This window comes from Psammomys obesus, unplaced genomic scaffold (genome assembly GCF_907164565.1).
Source record: "Psammomys obesus unplaced genomic scaffold, mPsaObe1.curated_primary_1811, whole genome shotgun sequence".
Classification (NCBI taxonomy): Eukaryota; Metazoa; Chordata; class Mammalia; order Rodentia; family Muridae; genus Psammomys; species Psammomys obesus.
In genome coordinates, this window is record NW_026596057.1 from 17,117,278 (window position 1) to 17,135,058 (window position 17,781).

Genomic DNA, 17,781 nt, shown 5'->3' on the forward strand with positions numbered 1-17,781 from the left:
AGTTTAATTCAGCATCTCCATCTTGATAGGAAAGGCATTCCAGAAAAAAAAAATCTCGTGAGTTTAGTAATTTTTAGTTATGATAATGAACTATAGACCTGACTAGTCTCAATAAAAAGAAAAGCTCAGAATACTCATTCTAGCAGCTGCAGTACAGTTCTTCATTGCTGTGAAGAAAATCAGCTTACTTTGTTTACCTGTGATTTTTAGTTCAGATTTTAGTATTTTGCATGGGATCTGTGGAGTCTCATATGCCTTTTATAGATATTTAAAAATTATGCCTACTTTAATTACCTATGTGTTCTCCATCCATTACTGCAAACATTTATAGAGCACTCATTGCATGGTAGACCCTTTATGACCAGAGACAGATCCTGGAACAAGACAGACAGGGTTGCTGCTCTTCTGTTTATAGCTAGTTCGTGAGGTGGGGAATGTGGGTTCTCTGTGACTGCAGGGGGATGTGGGGCGTGGGGTGACCGGTGCCGATGCTGCTTGTTTGTACGAATGAGTAAGGAGCCATCCAGAAGACCGTGATTGTCCAGCACAGCACAGACAGAGCTAATGCAGAGCTTTGTAGGCATGATGGAACCTGCTGCACTTTAGGAACTCCCTGCAGGTCAGTGAGTGAGGCTGGGCGCAGGGAAGGAAGTGCATGGTTGGAGTGGTGAAGGTCAAGGGAATAGCTGGAAGTGGCCTTGGGCGTTCTAGCAGAAGGTTGGATCTTTTCCAAGTGTTATGGAGCGAAAGAGAGGTTTTAAGCAGGAGAGCGCCATGACCAATTTGTGTGTTTAAAAAGTCACTTGCGACCTAAGAATGGTTTAAGAAGAATGAACCTTCTAGTCATAAAATTGTAAACAAAGAAAAAGAAGTGGGTGCTGGCTGTGCTGTGGCCAGTTCGTGCTGCAAACGCTCTGATGACCATGCCCAGCGAGGGCTTAAATGAGATGGAACGGGCATTGCTCTGGTGGGTGCTGTGTTCTCATAAGTTCCCAGCTCCTCTGGAGCGCACGTTAGGGGGACTGGTACATAGGTGAGTAATCTTATTCTTCTAGGAAGTAGAGGATCCCTGTCAACAAATAGTCTGGTGTGGAAACAGTGTGGCTGTTATGAACAAACCTGCAATTCATCTGTCTTCATCTTCTGGTGGGTGGACATATGCATTCCTGTTGGGGACATACCTGGGACAAACTACTGAGGATAAATTTAGCTTTTGCAGATACTTGGACTTTATTCTAAAGCACAACAAGCACTTTAGAGGCATCCTCGTGGCCACAGGTCCCAGGTTAAGGTGAGGCTGGAAGCAGGTGAGCGAGACTCATGAGCTCCACTACACATGCTCAGTTAAGGTATGGGGTCTACATCAGGACCAGGCGATGGGACTGAGGAGGAAGAGTAGAACAGAGGGACATTAAATACTGGATGAGGAACTAGTGGGGAACTTGTGGATTTGCAGGAGAACTTTACAAGTGCTGAGAGAATATTGTGGCAACGTCACAATCCGAGTCTAGACCTCCTGAGTTTGAATCCTGGCCTCACCATTTAGCATGTGACCTGGGACAAACTGTTTGGCTTCTTTGCAGTTTCCTGAATTAGAGGGAGGGAATAATAGATGTATCTGCTATGTAGGTTATTATTAGATTTATGCACAACATTCTTAGGATCTTAATTGTTTTTGTCAGTTTTTCTTAGAAGAAAACAGATTTATTGAGTACACTGCAAGGGCTGAGCAACAACTGGAGTACCATTTATAACCTGTTATTGTTCTTGAGCAAAAAGGTCAATGAGTTCTACATTCACAGTGCCAGTTCTCTGGTCACCACAGGAAGTAGGTGCTAAAACATTTCCCAGAGTGGACAACCAGCGGGAAGAGAAATGAAAGCAGAGGCCAACTCTGTAGGCTGGTCGTGACGCCTTTCCTTGTCACAAAACCCACAGGGTTTTATAGCATAAACATTCAAGAAAGATCACCATGGTTTTCTTGAAAGTGTCTCGGGCGGTTGGCATGAGTGTCAGGAAAGCCATCACATACTGCATAGTTATTTAATCTCAAGTATTTGGAATTTTATCCCACAGTTAGAAAAGCCATCTTCATAATGTCACGGAGAGTTGGGGAAGAATCAACGATCTTGTTCTTTGCTTATGAGAAAACTAAAGAGTAAGTGACGTCAGGTGGTGTTGTCCAAGCTTATAGTGCTTAATTTCTTCCTGTCCCTTCACTGAGCCTTTATTTGTGCTTGTTTTCACATTGTCACACTTTATTTCTCAAATGGCAACAAGCGCACCTTCTGCAAGAGGAGTCACCAAACCAGCTTGGGCTTTCTTTTAGATCTTCTGGAGCACAGGGTGAGAAGTCTAATTTGTCACCCAGAACCTGAGGTGGTTTTCTTGTAGTGCCGGAGGGAGGAGACAAGTAGATCCCCAAGTATTCATTGTTTCTTGGTAAAAGTTTAGAAGTTCAACTATTTTTTTCTTGTAGAAACTTACCATCACTCCGATTGAAAGTTAGGAACCTTCTTCTGAACTTTCGTTGTTTTATAAAGCTGAATGGTACCTTCATTTAACAGGATTAAATGAATATTAGAACCCATGGTCCTTGACAGATGCTGGAGACAGCACTGAACAGTGATGGCAGAGGACTACTGCTTATATGCTGCTCCTGCCTCATCTGCAGCCACCATTCACACTGATGGGGTGGGGGTGAGGTGGGGGGTGATTAGGAAGAGCTGTGCCTATGACAGAGAAGCAGGCCACACCTCTCTGGCATTTCTAGTACGCTCCCATAAAACTCACAGGCTCACACAGCTTGAAGACTCTGCCTGGGTGGGATAGGGGCCCATCAACTCTAACTAGACAGATGTGCCCAGCGATCTGCTTTCATCTTATTTAATTGTAGAGGAGGAACATTCATCTGGGTGATATCTCAGTATCTCGTCTGTCTGCTTCTCTGTTGTGTCTATGACTTCCAACAACCATGCAGCAGAGACTCAACAAGTGTTTGTTGAATGAATTAATTGCCTTAAGTACATTTAGGTACAAACAAAAACAAATTATAAATTAACCCACTGCTGAGATGCATAGGGAATGCTAGCAAGTTCTCAATGATTTATTGGACTAGAACTAGAAATAAAATCTAGTTTCTTGCATTTTTATTCTATTATTTATAAGCCTTGTCAATGAATCTCAGAGTTGTATAGTTTTCTCCCTTTAAGGTTTCTGCACATTCACTTAGCACTTATTAAATGTCTGTTATGCATTAGTGTTAAGCTTTATCTCTTCATGTCATTAAGTAAAAATGTTCACATTCAGACTATAATCTGTACTATTAGATTTTTTTTTAAATAGCAGAAGCCCCATATATTAAAGTTTCCTTAGTGTCTCATTTAGGTCCCTTGCACAATGGAGAATATTTTAATGCTGTCTTCACTAAATGACATCAAGAGTGCATCATGAGCCATGAGAAATGATGAACATGTCATTAGGCAGATAAACTTTTTCTTTACAGCTGACACCTTTTTACATGTGTATTTTTGGCCATTAATATTTAGTGAACAAAAATATTTGCTTTTTAAATTTCTGTTCATTTGGAGAAGTTTTGCCTATGTTCTTCCCAGCATGTATTTTCGATAATCCACCTTCTTTTTCTTTCATATATATCAGACTTAAGAACAGTAAGCCTACCTTTTTATCTATGTCCTATTTTCAATTATAATACTGCTTTGTTTTTAATTCCCTAAAAACCTTTGACTCTAGAATAGATTTAAACCTAACATGTAGGCAAATTAATTAGCAACTTTAAACTTGGTATAGAATGTGAGCACTCCCTAGGGACCTCAGCTGCTGTAGGATTTGGGAGTCTCCATGCAGACACTCCTTGCCCTCCTAGCTTCTCTTGTACCCTTTGGTGAAGCTGTTCATCCTTCTTGGACATGATTTAGTTATCCAAGAACACGTAATAATGAGGGGAACTTCTCCGCCAAAGAAGGCCATTAGTGCTAAGGCAATATTACTTTTCAGTCTATGTAAGGAGTTAAAAATAATACTGGAGAGCACTTGAGATGATAAGACCCAATTTTTAGTGAAAGTAGTAAGGCCAGAGGAAAAAATGAAAGGGATTTAGTATTTCACATACAATATTTTATTTGTTGGCAGGAAATAATGTGTAGGCTTACTCTTTGTCTTTGGGTCTATTATATTTTATATATTTTTACAAGAGTGTTTGAAGTAGATAGATTCTAGGCTATTGGGTTTTGATAGTCTACAGTATTCAGACATGGAGACTGTACAATACCATATTGCTTTGTGTTGTTAGGCAAACATTACCATGGGGAAAGGGAGCTGCTTTTAAGTTTTGGTATTGCTGCTTATGCTAGCTGGTTGAGTAACTTTGGGTGATCTCTTCAAACCTTCATTGCTTTTCCTCAGGTGAAGTAGTGACAATTCCTGTAGCAAAGGGTATAGTGTGGACTGGGTCTCTGGTCCACAGCAAGTGCTTGATAGTAAAGGCCAGCTCTCCTTCTCCTCCCTCTGCCTTTATAGCACAACAACAGCTTCTTAGAATTAATTTACAGTGCCAGAAGAACAGTTTTCAATACGAGAAAAATAGTGTCTCTTTCCAAGAAATGTGCTCAAGAGAGATTGAATTAGGTTCTGCATTCGATTGTCTGATCACGTGCTTGGAAGATCCCTGTGTGCTGTGTGAGGGAGCCTGCACTGTAGGATATTACTTATGGTAAACACAGTACTAAGGGACCCCGTGTCCCACAGCTTTGTGCAAACAATAAAGCTGCATTTTATAGCTGACATTTTAAGCCACACATCAACTTGATCACATCATCACCAAACTGAAAAGGAAAAGAAACAAGCTATACAATATCATTTCTGGAATTTCAAAACCCAGGAATGTGTGTGTGTGTTCATGTGTATGTGTGCACGTGTGGCAGGATATTCGTGAACCTGTGTGTGCTACCTGGAGGTCACATGTCTTTCTCATTTGTTCATTGTTTTAGTTTTTGAGACAGTGTCTCTCACTGACTGTGGAGCTCACCAATTCTGTTAGATGATCCTATCTATTTTCTATCAGTGAGTCCCCTGGATCCTCCTTTCCCTACCTTCCAGTGCTGGGATAACAGACATGTGCTTGAAGTACCCAACTTTTTTATGTGGGTGTTAGGGTTCCTAACTTAGGTCCTCATGTTGCATGGTGAATACTTTGCCAACTGAGCCATCCCCAGCTTAGAGTTTTGGTTTTTATGCCTGGTCTTTGTGGTAATAGATGATAGTAAGAGTGGGAAATTGGTTTTTAGATTTATTTATTTTTATTTTATGTTCTATGGATGTTCTCCCTCTGTGCATGTCTGTGCACATGTCTAGAGCAACCATGAGATCAGAAGAAGGTGTTGGATCCTCTGGAACTGGAATAACAAATGGTTGTTAGCTGCCCTGTTAGTGCTGGGATAGAACCTTGGTCTTCAAGAAGAGCGATCAGTGCTGTTAACCACTGAGCTATCTCTCCAGCCCCCTAATGGTGGAAAATGTTTAGTTTGGTTAAAATTGAGCTAATCCCATAAGAAGACGCAGAAGAGAAATTTCTTAGTGTAATACACTGAATAAGAACCAAGCTAATGACCTTCAGTTTGGGGATGTCAGACAGTCACCCAAGCTTAGGATCTGTGAATGGAAAATTAGAACTCTCTCAAGATTACAAAGCCCCAGGAAGCTGTCTATGGGATGTATAGGTTGGTGGGAACACTCAGGGCTGTGGAGAAGGCTTTCCATTCATAGCTGGCTTCATTCATAAAAAATAGTAGGTCACACAGAAGCTCACTACCATCTGGCTACCGTTACAAATAGATATTAGTCGAGTTACACAAATCAAATGAAAGTACAGACGGCAAGGACTTCCATGAGCCTGGGACCACAGCATCTGCTCATTTTGGACCCTGGAAGCTCTCAATGAGAGGACAGGGAGGGGACTGTGATTTGGGAAAATTTGCCCCATACGGTTCTCTGTGGGACAGTGTGCAGGGTTTTCTAGGGAGTGCAGCGGGGGCTATCCTAGTTCAAACTCTTAAATCCTTAGACTTCTCAGGGTAACAGATGATTTCTCTTTATAGGCAGATGACCAGAACATTGGGACTTTGAGGTTTAGCGCTAGTTTCTGAACTAACTTAACCTCAGAAGCAGGAGCAGGGTACAGAGTCAGAGGCACCTCAAGTACCATGTGCTGGGGGAACTGAGGCAGGAGGATCACTGGGGTGCTAGGCACTTGAGGCCAGACTGGGCATCAAGAGCTGATTTCAAGAAAAGAAAAATTAAATAGACAGAGAAAAGGCAGGGCTGAGACCATTCACAGCAAACTACAGACCCTTAAAAAATGACCAGAAATAGTCATTTGTGTTAGAAATATTAAGTAAGTAGTTTGTTGTGGAAAAAACAACTTCCTGTTTCCTCAGGGACGGTTCCTGGCCTCTCTAGGGGTGATCTAGGAAACACTGCTGAGACAGGATGGAGGGGGCTGGGGCTTCTGTGTGATAAAGGCTGGCTATTGTTCCATGTTAGGACTCCCTTAGCTTTTTCCTGAGGGTGAAGGACACTCATTTCAGAGGCCTGGCCATGAGGCTTCGTTCCCACTGGTGTCTTCATGCATGGTCAACACCTGAGGGTTCTTTTGATTGAGTTCATTGTTGTGAACATGCGCAGAGCTCCTCCTCTACCATTCTTTTATTGTTATCATTATTATTATTATTAGCATTATCATTATTATATTCTAGACTCCAGAGGCATAATTTTCTATCTCCTCTGAGGTCAAGGACTAGAGTGGCAACAAAATACTTGACTGGGAGTAGACACAAAGAGAAAAGAGTTGAGCTGCCGTCGACAAACCCTGAGAGGCCTGTTCTGTCACAGTTGATGTACATACAGCCAGCGTGGTTGAAGTCATACTAACACGATGCCGCTGACTAGAGTCAAGGAGGAGTCTGCATAGTTGGCAGGCGGTTTCATGCTGGCTTGAGCAGCACATGCTGCTGGCTAGGCCTGGGTGTATTTGCATGATTGGATGGAAGGCACTGTGTTGGTACGTGTGTATATGTGCATGTGTGCGTGCAGTGCCTTGAGGCTTTCTTCTGGGCTCTCTGCCTGCAAATGCCACCACAGAATCTGGCGCAGTGCTTCATCTCCGCTTGCTCGCTTTCCTTTTGAAGCCCCCCCCCTTTTTTTTTTAACATTCATTCAGTTGCCATCGTCACTCTGTCACTCTGTTTTACACAACTGCCTGGAAGAATAAATCTTGTCTAGTTGTTGTAATAGATTTCCCTCTGCAACCCTTCTTCTTAGCTTTTATATTTTTTGTTGTTGCTGTTGTTATTTTGCTTTATCTTGTTTTGTTTGAGTCAGGGTTTCTTTGTGTAGCCTTGGCTGTCCTGGACTCTCTTTGTAGACCAGGCTGGCCTCGAACTCATAGAATCCGCCTGCCTCTGCCTCCCAGAGTGCTGGGATCACAGGTGTGCACCACCACACCTGGCCGCTTTTAGATTTCCTTTTACTGTTTGGTTTGTGTGTTTATCTGGGTGTGGGTATGTGCACAAGAGTGCAGGTGTCTGAGGAGGCCAGAGGTATCAGATGCCCTGGACATGGAGTTACACACAGTTGTGAGCCACCTGATATAGGTGCTGGGAACTGAACTTGGCTCTTCTAGAAGAGCAGCAAGCACTCTTAACCACTGAGCCATCTCTGTGGCCAACTTTTAGATTTTTTTTTTTTTTAAACTGCCTCTTGGATGCCCCCAAGTATTAGTTCATACCCACTATAAGAATTCTTAGGGTTGGTCAACTCAAGTTGTGTCTTTGTATTTTGAGTTAATTAATTAAGTTCGTGTGTGCAGTATATGTGTGTTTTATATACATGTACGAGTGTGTGTGTGTGAGTGTGTGTGCATGCGTGTTTATGTGGAGGCTAGAGGTTGACATCAGGATATCTTTTTCAAGTTCTCTCCACCTTATTTTTTGAGACAGGGTCTCTCATTGAATTTGGAACTCGCTCATTGGCTGGAGAATCCACCCATTGCCACCCCACTTCCTAATGCAAGGTTAGAGATGTCTTGCGTCTGCTTTTATATGGGTGGTGGGGGTCCAGACTCAGACTCGGGTCCTCATGCTCGTTCTGCAGGCACCCTAACAAGGAACCATGTCTCCAGCTCCTCAAGTCATGTAATTTCTATAGCAGAATCCAGGACTTCTCTAACACCCCCCCCTTTCTATTTTATTTTTATGCTAACACTGTTTGTGTACAATCAGCCATGCCAGATATGAGGCAAATATCCCGGATTCTTTCTTTGCCTTTGTCGTTTACCTCTGCGTATATTGTTTACCAAGTCTTCATGGTTTTCTTGTTTTGTAAACATTCTCTCTGTGACCAGCTCTTTGCTTTGTATCAGGTAAGACCTTCCCACAAGCTCCTCTGCACTGCAACACTTCACCAATTGCTTTCCCAGCCGTAAAGCATTCCTCATCAGTTCTCTCCTCAGTACCTCTTCTCTGACCATGGAGAGAGTACGCCCTCACCGCTGGCCTTCCATTTCCTAGAGGACCTGGCCTCTCACCCCTGAAGAAGACCACTTAAGTCCCCTGTAGTCAAGTAGGACCCAGCTGGCTACATAGCCACGCCATCATTCTGTTGTCACGTCGCCTTTGAAACCGTCTTTCCCCTCATGCTTTATTCTCCTTAATGACTTTGTTTATGCTGGGCTCTGTGCCTGCTGTGCCCTTGCCAACATCGTGCAGTTGCAGTGTGGGCACCGCCTACTCAGGAAGCCTTTTCTGGCACCTCCAGCACACTGGGTCCCTCTCAGTGTTTTCCAAGATATGCTGTCTGTCTCTTCACATTTCACTCACCTTGAGTTATGCTGGGGATCAGAAGATGATACCCCAAAATAGGGTACTTTGGCATATGGCGTGCTTTGAACTGAAGGACAGGGTGTAAAAGAAAGCTCTTTCTGACCTTTTGACTTCCCTTCCCCTTTATCTCTTCAAACAGAAACTAAACCACCTCTTCCCCAAAGCTGTTGGAAGATCTCAAATGTTACTCAAAACTCACTCCACCTTTTCATGTAAGATTTGCAATAAATAAGTCGCCTGACTTATGTCATCTGCTATTACCTGCCAAGACCCTCATCCCAGACGGGATTCTGCTCTGCACCCAGAGAAGACATGCGTGGGGGTTTGAATGTGGTGTTCCCCATATTCTTGAGCATCTGAATACTTGGTCCCTAGTTGGTGGGGCTGCTGGGGTGAGTTTTTGAGGTGTGTCCTTGCTGGGGGAAGTCTGTCACTGGGTTCGGGCTTTGAGGTTTCAAAAGCCATGCACTGTTTCCAGTGCTCTCCTACTTCCTGTTAATAGTTTGAGTTGTGAGTTTGAGTTGCTGCTCCAGCCACCATATATATCTGTCTGTTATGGTGTCCTCCCCACCCCCAACCCCCAATGGTGATGGACTCTTATCCCTCTGGGACCATACGCCTTCCTCCCACACATTTCCTCAGTCGTGGTCTTTTATCACAGCAATAGAATGCATCATACCACACAGAGCAGCCGCAGCAGGCCGTGCTGCATCTCCTCTTGCTCTTTTGTTTAGGTCAGGTCACGCCCCTTTGCCCAGTTGAGTCTCTGCGTGGCTGTCCATTCTGCACTGAACATAAGCACCAGTGCACTGTCTCCCTGAGCCTTCTCTTCTGAGCACTCCCAGGTCACGAGGAACCACGAATATATCATTTGCCATAGGTTTTGCTTGTTAGCCTCCTGTCTTCAGTTGTGGGAATGTAACCTGTGGCCATCTGATGGGTGAGAAACAGTAGCTTACCTTCTGCTCCTGTGGTTCCCATGGCTTCCTTTTATGTTTTCTCTATGGTACTGAATGGCCTGGATGGTTGTGTAAGCCAGCACAGGACTGCTGAACTCATCTAAGAAAAACATGGGACACACTATCAGTATGGAAATCCCTAAACAAACCACTATGGAATTGCCGTATAATCAAAGCAGTCCCACTATAGGACACATCGCCAGAGGACGTGAAATAATGTAATTACTCAGAAAAGAAACCTGAGCTTGCCTGTTACTGCAACACTATTTACATTAGTCAGGGTGTGGGACTGATGGGTGAGTGGGCTGTAAAAGTGTAGTGTATATATGCACGGTTGAATATCATTCATCCTTAAAAGGATCCTGTTACTTGCAGTAACATAGACAGAATTGGAGACATTATGTTAAAGGAAATAAGCCTGGCACAGAAAGACGAGTGCCACTTGTTCTCCTTCAGTTGTGGCTATTTAGAAAGTTGATCATGTCAAAGAGAATAGGGGTTTCTAGAGGTCAGAAAGGGAAGAGGGAAGGTGGCTGGTGAGAAGGCATATAATTAGGACCATAGACAATTGTGTTAATTCTGCATTTCAAAGCTGCTGGAGAATAATATAAAGGTTAGAAATACATGGGGATGATAAATATGTGTTGTGACAGAAATGCTAATTATCCTGGTTTGTTCACTTCAAATTATAAATATGTCTTAACTTACCCTATCCATAAATACATACGTGTATATAAACATGCATGTGTGTATATCTATGAAACTCACGTTTATATTTAAAATAAGGAGTAGATTCTTTTTAGTTCTGTGGATAGGTCCCAAATACCACATGAGACACTTCTATATGTTCCCAAATTATTTAGTTATTTATTGTTTATCTGCAATAAGAATTTTGTTTATCATCCTTTAACTGGCACTCCTAACCTAGCAAACGAGAGAGTCCATACCCAAGCAGATGTCGACCCCGTGCTGAAGCTGGTGCTGAGCTTGCTGTCCTGTACTCAGACTTTTGGCAGTTGGGAACCTGCACACACAGCTAGGCTACTTGGGCAGAATTGTAGATATTTATGCCGTGGGTGTTAGGTGTGCTGTCTTAGAAGAAGCCGAGTTCTGGTAGCAAAGTAGTTGACCAAAGAAACAGCCCTGCAGCATTTTTGTGGCCTTGGTATCATGGTCTTGTCAGCAAAGTCATGGGTTCTGATTAAACCCAGATTGAGCTGTTTCCTGTTAGCGTGCTAACCCACAGGGCAGGCTCAGGCCTCCTTGTCTGGCTTTCCAAGTCTGACTTATTAAATACTGTCTGCCAAGGGTTCCACCCTTTTCTTTTAAACTTCAATTAGAAGTTATTAAGATAATACAAACAAAAATAGGTTCTGAAGTCTCTTAAAAAGGATTATGGACCAACTGACTCTTTCACTGCAAAAATGAAACATTTTTAGTTTATCCAGGCTGGCATATGGCAGATGGCATAAGGATATGGTTTATTTACATTTATTTATTTATTTAGATGTGTGTGTGTTGTGTGTGTGTGTTGTGTGTGTGTGTGTGTGTGTGTATGCGCTTGTATGTATGTGTGTACTATGATGCATACATCTGGAGATCAGAAGAAAACGTCTGGAAGTCAGTTCTCATCTACCATGTGGGTCCACACGATTGAATTTAGTGGGTTAGAATTCAGTCTTGATGGCAAGCTGCTATACCCACTGAGCTGTCTTGCTGGTACAGTATATATGTTTTTTTCATTTCATTTCCCTAAAACTTCATTTCAAAATGATTTCATTGGTCAGCAGATAGTTCTACATTTTTGCTTGTTTGTTTGCTTGCTAGTTTTTTGAGAATGTACTCAAAAAAGCCATGCCTTGTGCACTACTGTATTATCCTGTAGGCAGATAGTTATTTTGACAGTCTTTTGAAGTACAAAGCAAAAACTATAAACCATCTTTACATTTTTAGAATTACATTAAGAAAGAGATTAAAGAGATATAGTTGTTTGAATATTGGTCAGTTAGAACTATCTGAAAACAAAGCAAAACAAAATCCTGGTCTATCTGGTGACAGCAAGCAGCCTTGAGGGCATTTATTAAGAATATAGAATATTTTTATATACTCTATAAAAAACATTATACAAATGCGCCAACCACTTAGCACCCATTGTTGAGTTTTGTGAGAATAATTCCAGCCAACAGCACAATTCTGTACTCCACTTTCTGAAACTGCTGCTTGCTCAATGCTCTTCTAAATCTGGGCATATTTTATTAAAGCTCATCTCTCAGGTCACCCAGGCTTCTTCCTGTTGTACAGATATAAACACTGAGGAGCAGGAATCAGTCAAGGCACAAAGGAGAATCATACATGCAGACTGAAAGAAAGAGCCTGGCTAGAACAGCCATTCCATTCCCTAGGGAGTGCCTTGGAGGCCGGCCAGATCTGCTCTCTGGCAGGAAAAGGGACCCATGTGGTCAAGTTCTCCAGCAAGCACTTTTCTCAGTGTTTGAGTTCTTGGCCACATCAATATCAGTGAAACTTTAGTTCTTTTAAGTCATCCTTACTTTCAGTAAGAAACATCTAGTTTTAGAGTGGAGTTTGCACTTCAAGGTAAGGTAAGACTCATGAAATTACAAAACTCCTTGGTAAAGGAGCCCTGATATATCACAAAGGAAGGAAGTTTAATCTAAAATTAGAATCTGACCATTCCTACCAAGGGAGAAGCCATGCCTTGTGCACTACTGTATTATCCTGTAGGCAGATAGTTATTTTGACAGTCTTTTGAAGTACAAAGCAAAAACTACAAACCATCTTTACATTTTTAGAATTACATTAAGAAAGAGATTAAAGAGATATAGTTGTTTTTAGATACACTTTTTTATTGTATTTTATTTATTAGCTTCTTTATTTGTTTATTGAAAAAACCAGCCTCACTTTGTATCCAAAGCTGGTGTGGAGTTTATGGTGTAGCTCAAGCTGGCCTTGAGTTCACAGCAGTTCTTTGGCCTCAGCCTGTGGATGGCTGAGCATATAGGTGTGAGCCACTAGGCCTAACTAATTAGCAGTATATTTTGTAATGTCTTCACTTAGATTTTTCTCAATCAAAGTAGAAAGTGGTAAATATTCATTAGGAAGTCCTGCGCAGTGGCTCACGCCTATAATCCCAGCACTCAGAGAGGCAGAGGCAGGCGGATCTCTGTGAGTTCGAAGGCAGCCTGGTTTACAAAGTTAGTCCAGGATAGGCACACAGAGAAACCCTGTCTTGAAAAACTAAAAAAGCAAAACAAAACATGAATTAGGTCTTTAGTGCATTGCAGTTCATTCTGAAGTTGTAGAAGATGTTCTCGGAACAAAGGGAATGACCTGGAAATGCTGTGTGGCGTTCCTACCTGCTAGAGTTTATGATCATATGTGGACACGCTGAAGGCTAAGAAAGTCAGCAAGAAAGAAATCTTTGACTTTATTTTGATTCTGTAGTCTCCATACTTGATATAGTACCCCCTTTTAAAACAAAACACCCTAGTGTTTTATAGTACATACTCAAAGCAGTGCTGGACCCAGTAATTAAAATGTAATTAGAGTTTGAGACCGTACATCTTTCACTCATTGTTTCTGCTTTAAGTTAATTGGAACTTCTGGGGAACAGATGGATACTGAGGTTCAGCTTGTGGTAAAATTAGTACAGAGTGAAAAAGACTGTTTCTGGGCCTTGGTCTGAGCCAACAGTCCAAACAGCCCTAGAGAAATACTGTTTGCTCTTCTTCCTCAATCAGATCTGTGTCCTTGGAAAGTTTTCTATTAAAATTTTTTTTAGTTTTTATTTATGTATAAGTATGTGTGTATGTGTGTGCGTGATGCCCACATGTGTGTCACATGTGTGTTTATGCCGGAGGAAGCCAGAAGGTATAAGATCCCCTGAGCCCAAGTTACAGGCAGTTTTGTGCTGCCTGACATGGGTTCTGGGAAGTAAAATTGAGTCTTCTGGGAAAGCTGGAAGCTTGAACTACAGTGCCATTTCTCCAGCCTCGTCCTTAGAAAACTTAAAAAATTAAGTGAAGAAACAAAGCCAGGCCCCGTAGTCCTTCCATCTGTTCCTGTCAGCGGCCAGACACGATGGTATTAAGCTATTCTAACCTAACAGGGCTTGCCACCCTGTGGGTCCTTTTGAAAGCATCCTGGGCTAATTTCCTTATTGTACTTTAACTTCTGACAGGGCAGGCGAAGAAAAAGCAAACTGCAGAACTCAGGAGCCTCAGTTGTTAACATTAGAGAGTCATGTCTTGTCACTCTGATTTCTGTACATATGACTGTCTCAGCTTAGGCCTCAGGCCGCCAATATTAAGTAATTCAGTTTATAATTCAGATAAGCTGCCTGGTAGGTTTTTTTTGTTTTGTTTTGTTTTTTTTTTTGTTGTTGTTTTTTGTTTTTTGTTTTTGTGCCAATACTTTTCAGCAGTGAGACTAATTATTTGCTTTGGAAACAGATTTACCACAGATTTCTTCTTGGTGGGTCAGTTTCCTCAGCACCCATAAAGGAGTTCAGCTTGGAAAACTACATCTGCATGTAAATTGCCAGGCACAGATTTCCTGAGCGTGCAAGGCACACCCTTCTTTTCCTGCAGTTGGATGCTCTTCCTTCAGCCTCAGTTTTCAAGCCTTTCACATTTTATCACCAATCTTTACACATTATGGGTTATGTGTGTTAATGTGCAATGATACCTACTGGTAACTGGAGGTTTGCTGTGTGGTGCTAGTTGTTTCTCATATGTGCTTATTCTTTTCTGTTTGCAAATTTCCCAAGAGCCGGGTTGCACACCCATCATCTTTTCCCTTGCTCTCCTGGGATAAGCCCCAGGCTTTGCAGAAGAGGTGGTTTGTTTTTGTTTTGTTTTGTTTTTGCCTCTTCTCTTGGTTGCTGGTGTATGAAAGTAGAATGTAGATTGTTGCCTGTGGGCTGATGGCTGTCAGATCACGTTAGGCCTCCACAGAGAACCACTGAGAACAGAGTTCCTCCTTCGCTCATTTTTCAAGCTGTGACCATGTCTGCTCGCATAAACCCTATGTAGTATATACATATGTGTATATATATGTATATAATATATTATATATATATTTGTGTGTTCTGTTGTATATGTAAATATATATACATACATATATATGTATATGTATACATATATGCATATATATATATATATATAACATTTTGAAACAGTCAGCTTTCTAGAACCATTATGTGCTGACTCTCTTCTGGCATACCTTAGCCGGCACTGTCTTTAAAAATGAGTTGGAGTCTTATCTTTATCAGGAAAAAGAAGACCAGATAGTTGACGATTGCTAAACTCCATCTGGGTGATAGAAAACATCTTTGATAAAGTATTCCCATCACCCTTGCTGTCACTAGGCATGCAAGGAGAAGCCATTGTTTAGCTATAAAGTAATAATCTCTGTCTCTTCAGAGAGAAAGGGAAGCCACCGCCACACACGCGCCTCAGTGGCCACCATTCTGCCACACTGTGCTCACAGGAGAACACACTGCCTTACAGGACTTTCAGAGAAGTTGTGTGGGAGTAGACTGAAGCACTGACTAACGATTTCAGTGTTTTCACTTTTGCATGTCACAGGGAAGCATGTCATCTGATGCTAACAATGAATTCGTCCCCTAGGTTGAAGGGGACCAGTTGCCTCCAGGACACACAGTCTCTCAGTATGAGACGTGTAAGATCAGGACCATCAAAGCTGGCACCCTGGAGAAGCTTGTGGAGAACCTGCTGACGGCTTTCGGGGACAATGACTTTACCTATATTAGCATCTTCTTGTCGACTTACAGAGGCTTTGCATCGACCAAGGAAGTGCTGGAGTTGCTGCTGGACAGGTGAGATCTAAGAGCACGTGCCCAGGGACCAGAGTGTGGCTCAGAATCACGGGCACTTGCAAGGCTGGGAGGGAGGAGAGATTAACTGGAAAGGCCAACCTTTGGAACGAGTGGCATGCAGAGAGTCAATGATATGGTCTGTAAAAATCTCATTCAAAGCATTCATAAGGCATAAAGGCTGAGTGCGGTGATATCTGCTTCTAATCTCAATACTCGGGAAGCTGAACCAGCCTGGACCACATAGCAATGCTTTGTCTCAGAAGCAAAAACAAAGAAAAATCAAGCAATAACTGAAATCTTTAAATTTAAACAGAAGAGTTATAAGTAGTCATCATAAACAGAGATTCAACTGTTTATAAATTTCAATTTCTGTTAGCTGCCCCTAATTTCAAATTGGAAACAGATTAATTTTTAATTTTTGTAATTGCTTTACAAGTACTCAACCAGCTAGGAATCTCCTTGTTTTGGAGACTGAATGTGCTCATATGTATGATGAGCACGTATGATCATCCAAGATTCATAGGAAGCAGCTGATGAGTCAGGACTCTGGCAGTGACAGTCAGCATTCACCATGTTTTCAGTGTTTAATGGACTTGTACATGAGTGATGTCCGTGCTCTATGCTGGAAGGAGCATGTGGACTCAGCAGTGGACACTAACCCACACATGGACAGCCTGTCTGTTTCCTCCTTACTTTGTTTTATTTATAGTAAACCTTAGCTATTTTATAAACACATCGTTATGTTGACTTAGTCCTGGGACAAAGAAAACTGTCAGCCAAACAATTGTTCTAGAATCATGAGACTCCTCCTTCAGATCCTTGTAGTCTGGGGTTTCCTGCCTAAGGAAGGAAGTGGGAGCCAATGCTTTTGATTTTTGTTAGGCTTGGTGTGTGTGTGTGTGTGGGGGGGGGTATGTGTTAATTTTAAAAGTATATACAAATCATGTTGAAAATGTTAAAAATTCCTATACCATGAAGGTATGAAAAGAAATAATTAAAAAGCTTTCTCAAATTGCTGTTTTTCTCAAGTAACACTAAGTTTTAAAATATAGATTTCATATATATATGAAAACTTCACATATACATTCTTAATATACAATGCATCATATATTATGTCTTTACAGGCTTATTTATTTGTTAGAAGAGTTTAGTGAGTACATTGTGAGAGGTCACCAGGCTGAGCATTGGCTACAGTGCTGCCTGACTATATAGACTTACAGCGCATATAGTGTATAAACTGAATCAATCAGAGCACACAGTGTATCCTACAATTTTTATTTTTACATGTTCATCCATCTCAGAGATATTTTTGTTTATTCAGTGAATCATCATTTGTAAAGGCTTTTAATAGTGGCTAGCATATTTAAAGTACAGAACAAGAAAATTTGAACACAGGGAACTTCCCAGAGACTCATACTCCAACCAAGGACTATTCATGGAGATAACCTAGAACCCCTGCACAGATGTAGCCCATGGCAGTTCAGTGTCCAAGTGGGTTCCATTGTAATGGGAAGAGGGACTGCCTCTGACATAATCTGATTGGCCTGCTCGTTGATCACCTCCCCCTGAGGGGGGAGCAGCTTTACCAGGCCACAGTAGAGGACAATGCAGCCACTTTTGATGAGAACTGATAGACTAAGATCAGAAAGGAGAGGAGAACCTCCCCTATCAGTGGACTTGGGGAGTGGCATGCATGCAGAAAGGGGAGGGAGGGTGGGACTTATGGGGGGATACAAAATGAATAAAGTGTAATTAATAAAACAAAAAACAAAAAACAAAAAATGTAAGTTGTTCTTTCAAATAAGCAAGTATAGGTGGATTTTTCTAGGTTCTTTTTTAGTGGCTTTCTAGTACTTACTGAGTTGATAATTTCACGGATAGCGGATTAAGCACTTCCTAGTTTTTAAAAATCTGTGAGCATAATGCCACAAGGATCACCTTTACACATATGCATGTTTTCTGAAAGCTTTTTGAGACTCCTATAATGATCTCATAGAAGAGCCACTAATGCACCACAGCGTAGAGATCTGGAAGCCTGCAGACTGGCCTCCAGGAGGCCGAGGCAGAG

The 17,781-nt window shown here is 41.9% G+C and overlaps 1 protein-coding gene across 3 annotated transcripts in view; it reads left to right on the forward strand.

Moving 5' to 3' along the window:
- Positions 1 to 17,781, forward strand: part of Rgl1 (ral guanine nucleotide dissociation stimulator like 1) — a 257,004-nt gene that overhangs the window by 171,160 nt on the left and 68,063 nt on the right. For all 3 annotated transcript variants that reach the window (XM_055624477.1, XM_055624479.1, XM_055624478.1), the window contains one exon: positions 15,505 to 15,713. In XM_055624477.1, the coding sequence (XP_055480452.1) occupies positions 15,505 to 15,713 (209 nt within the window). The remainder of the gene's footprint in view (positions 1 to 15,504; positions 15,714 to 17,781) is intronic.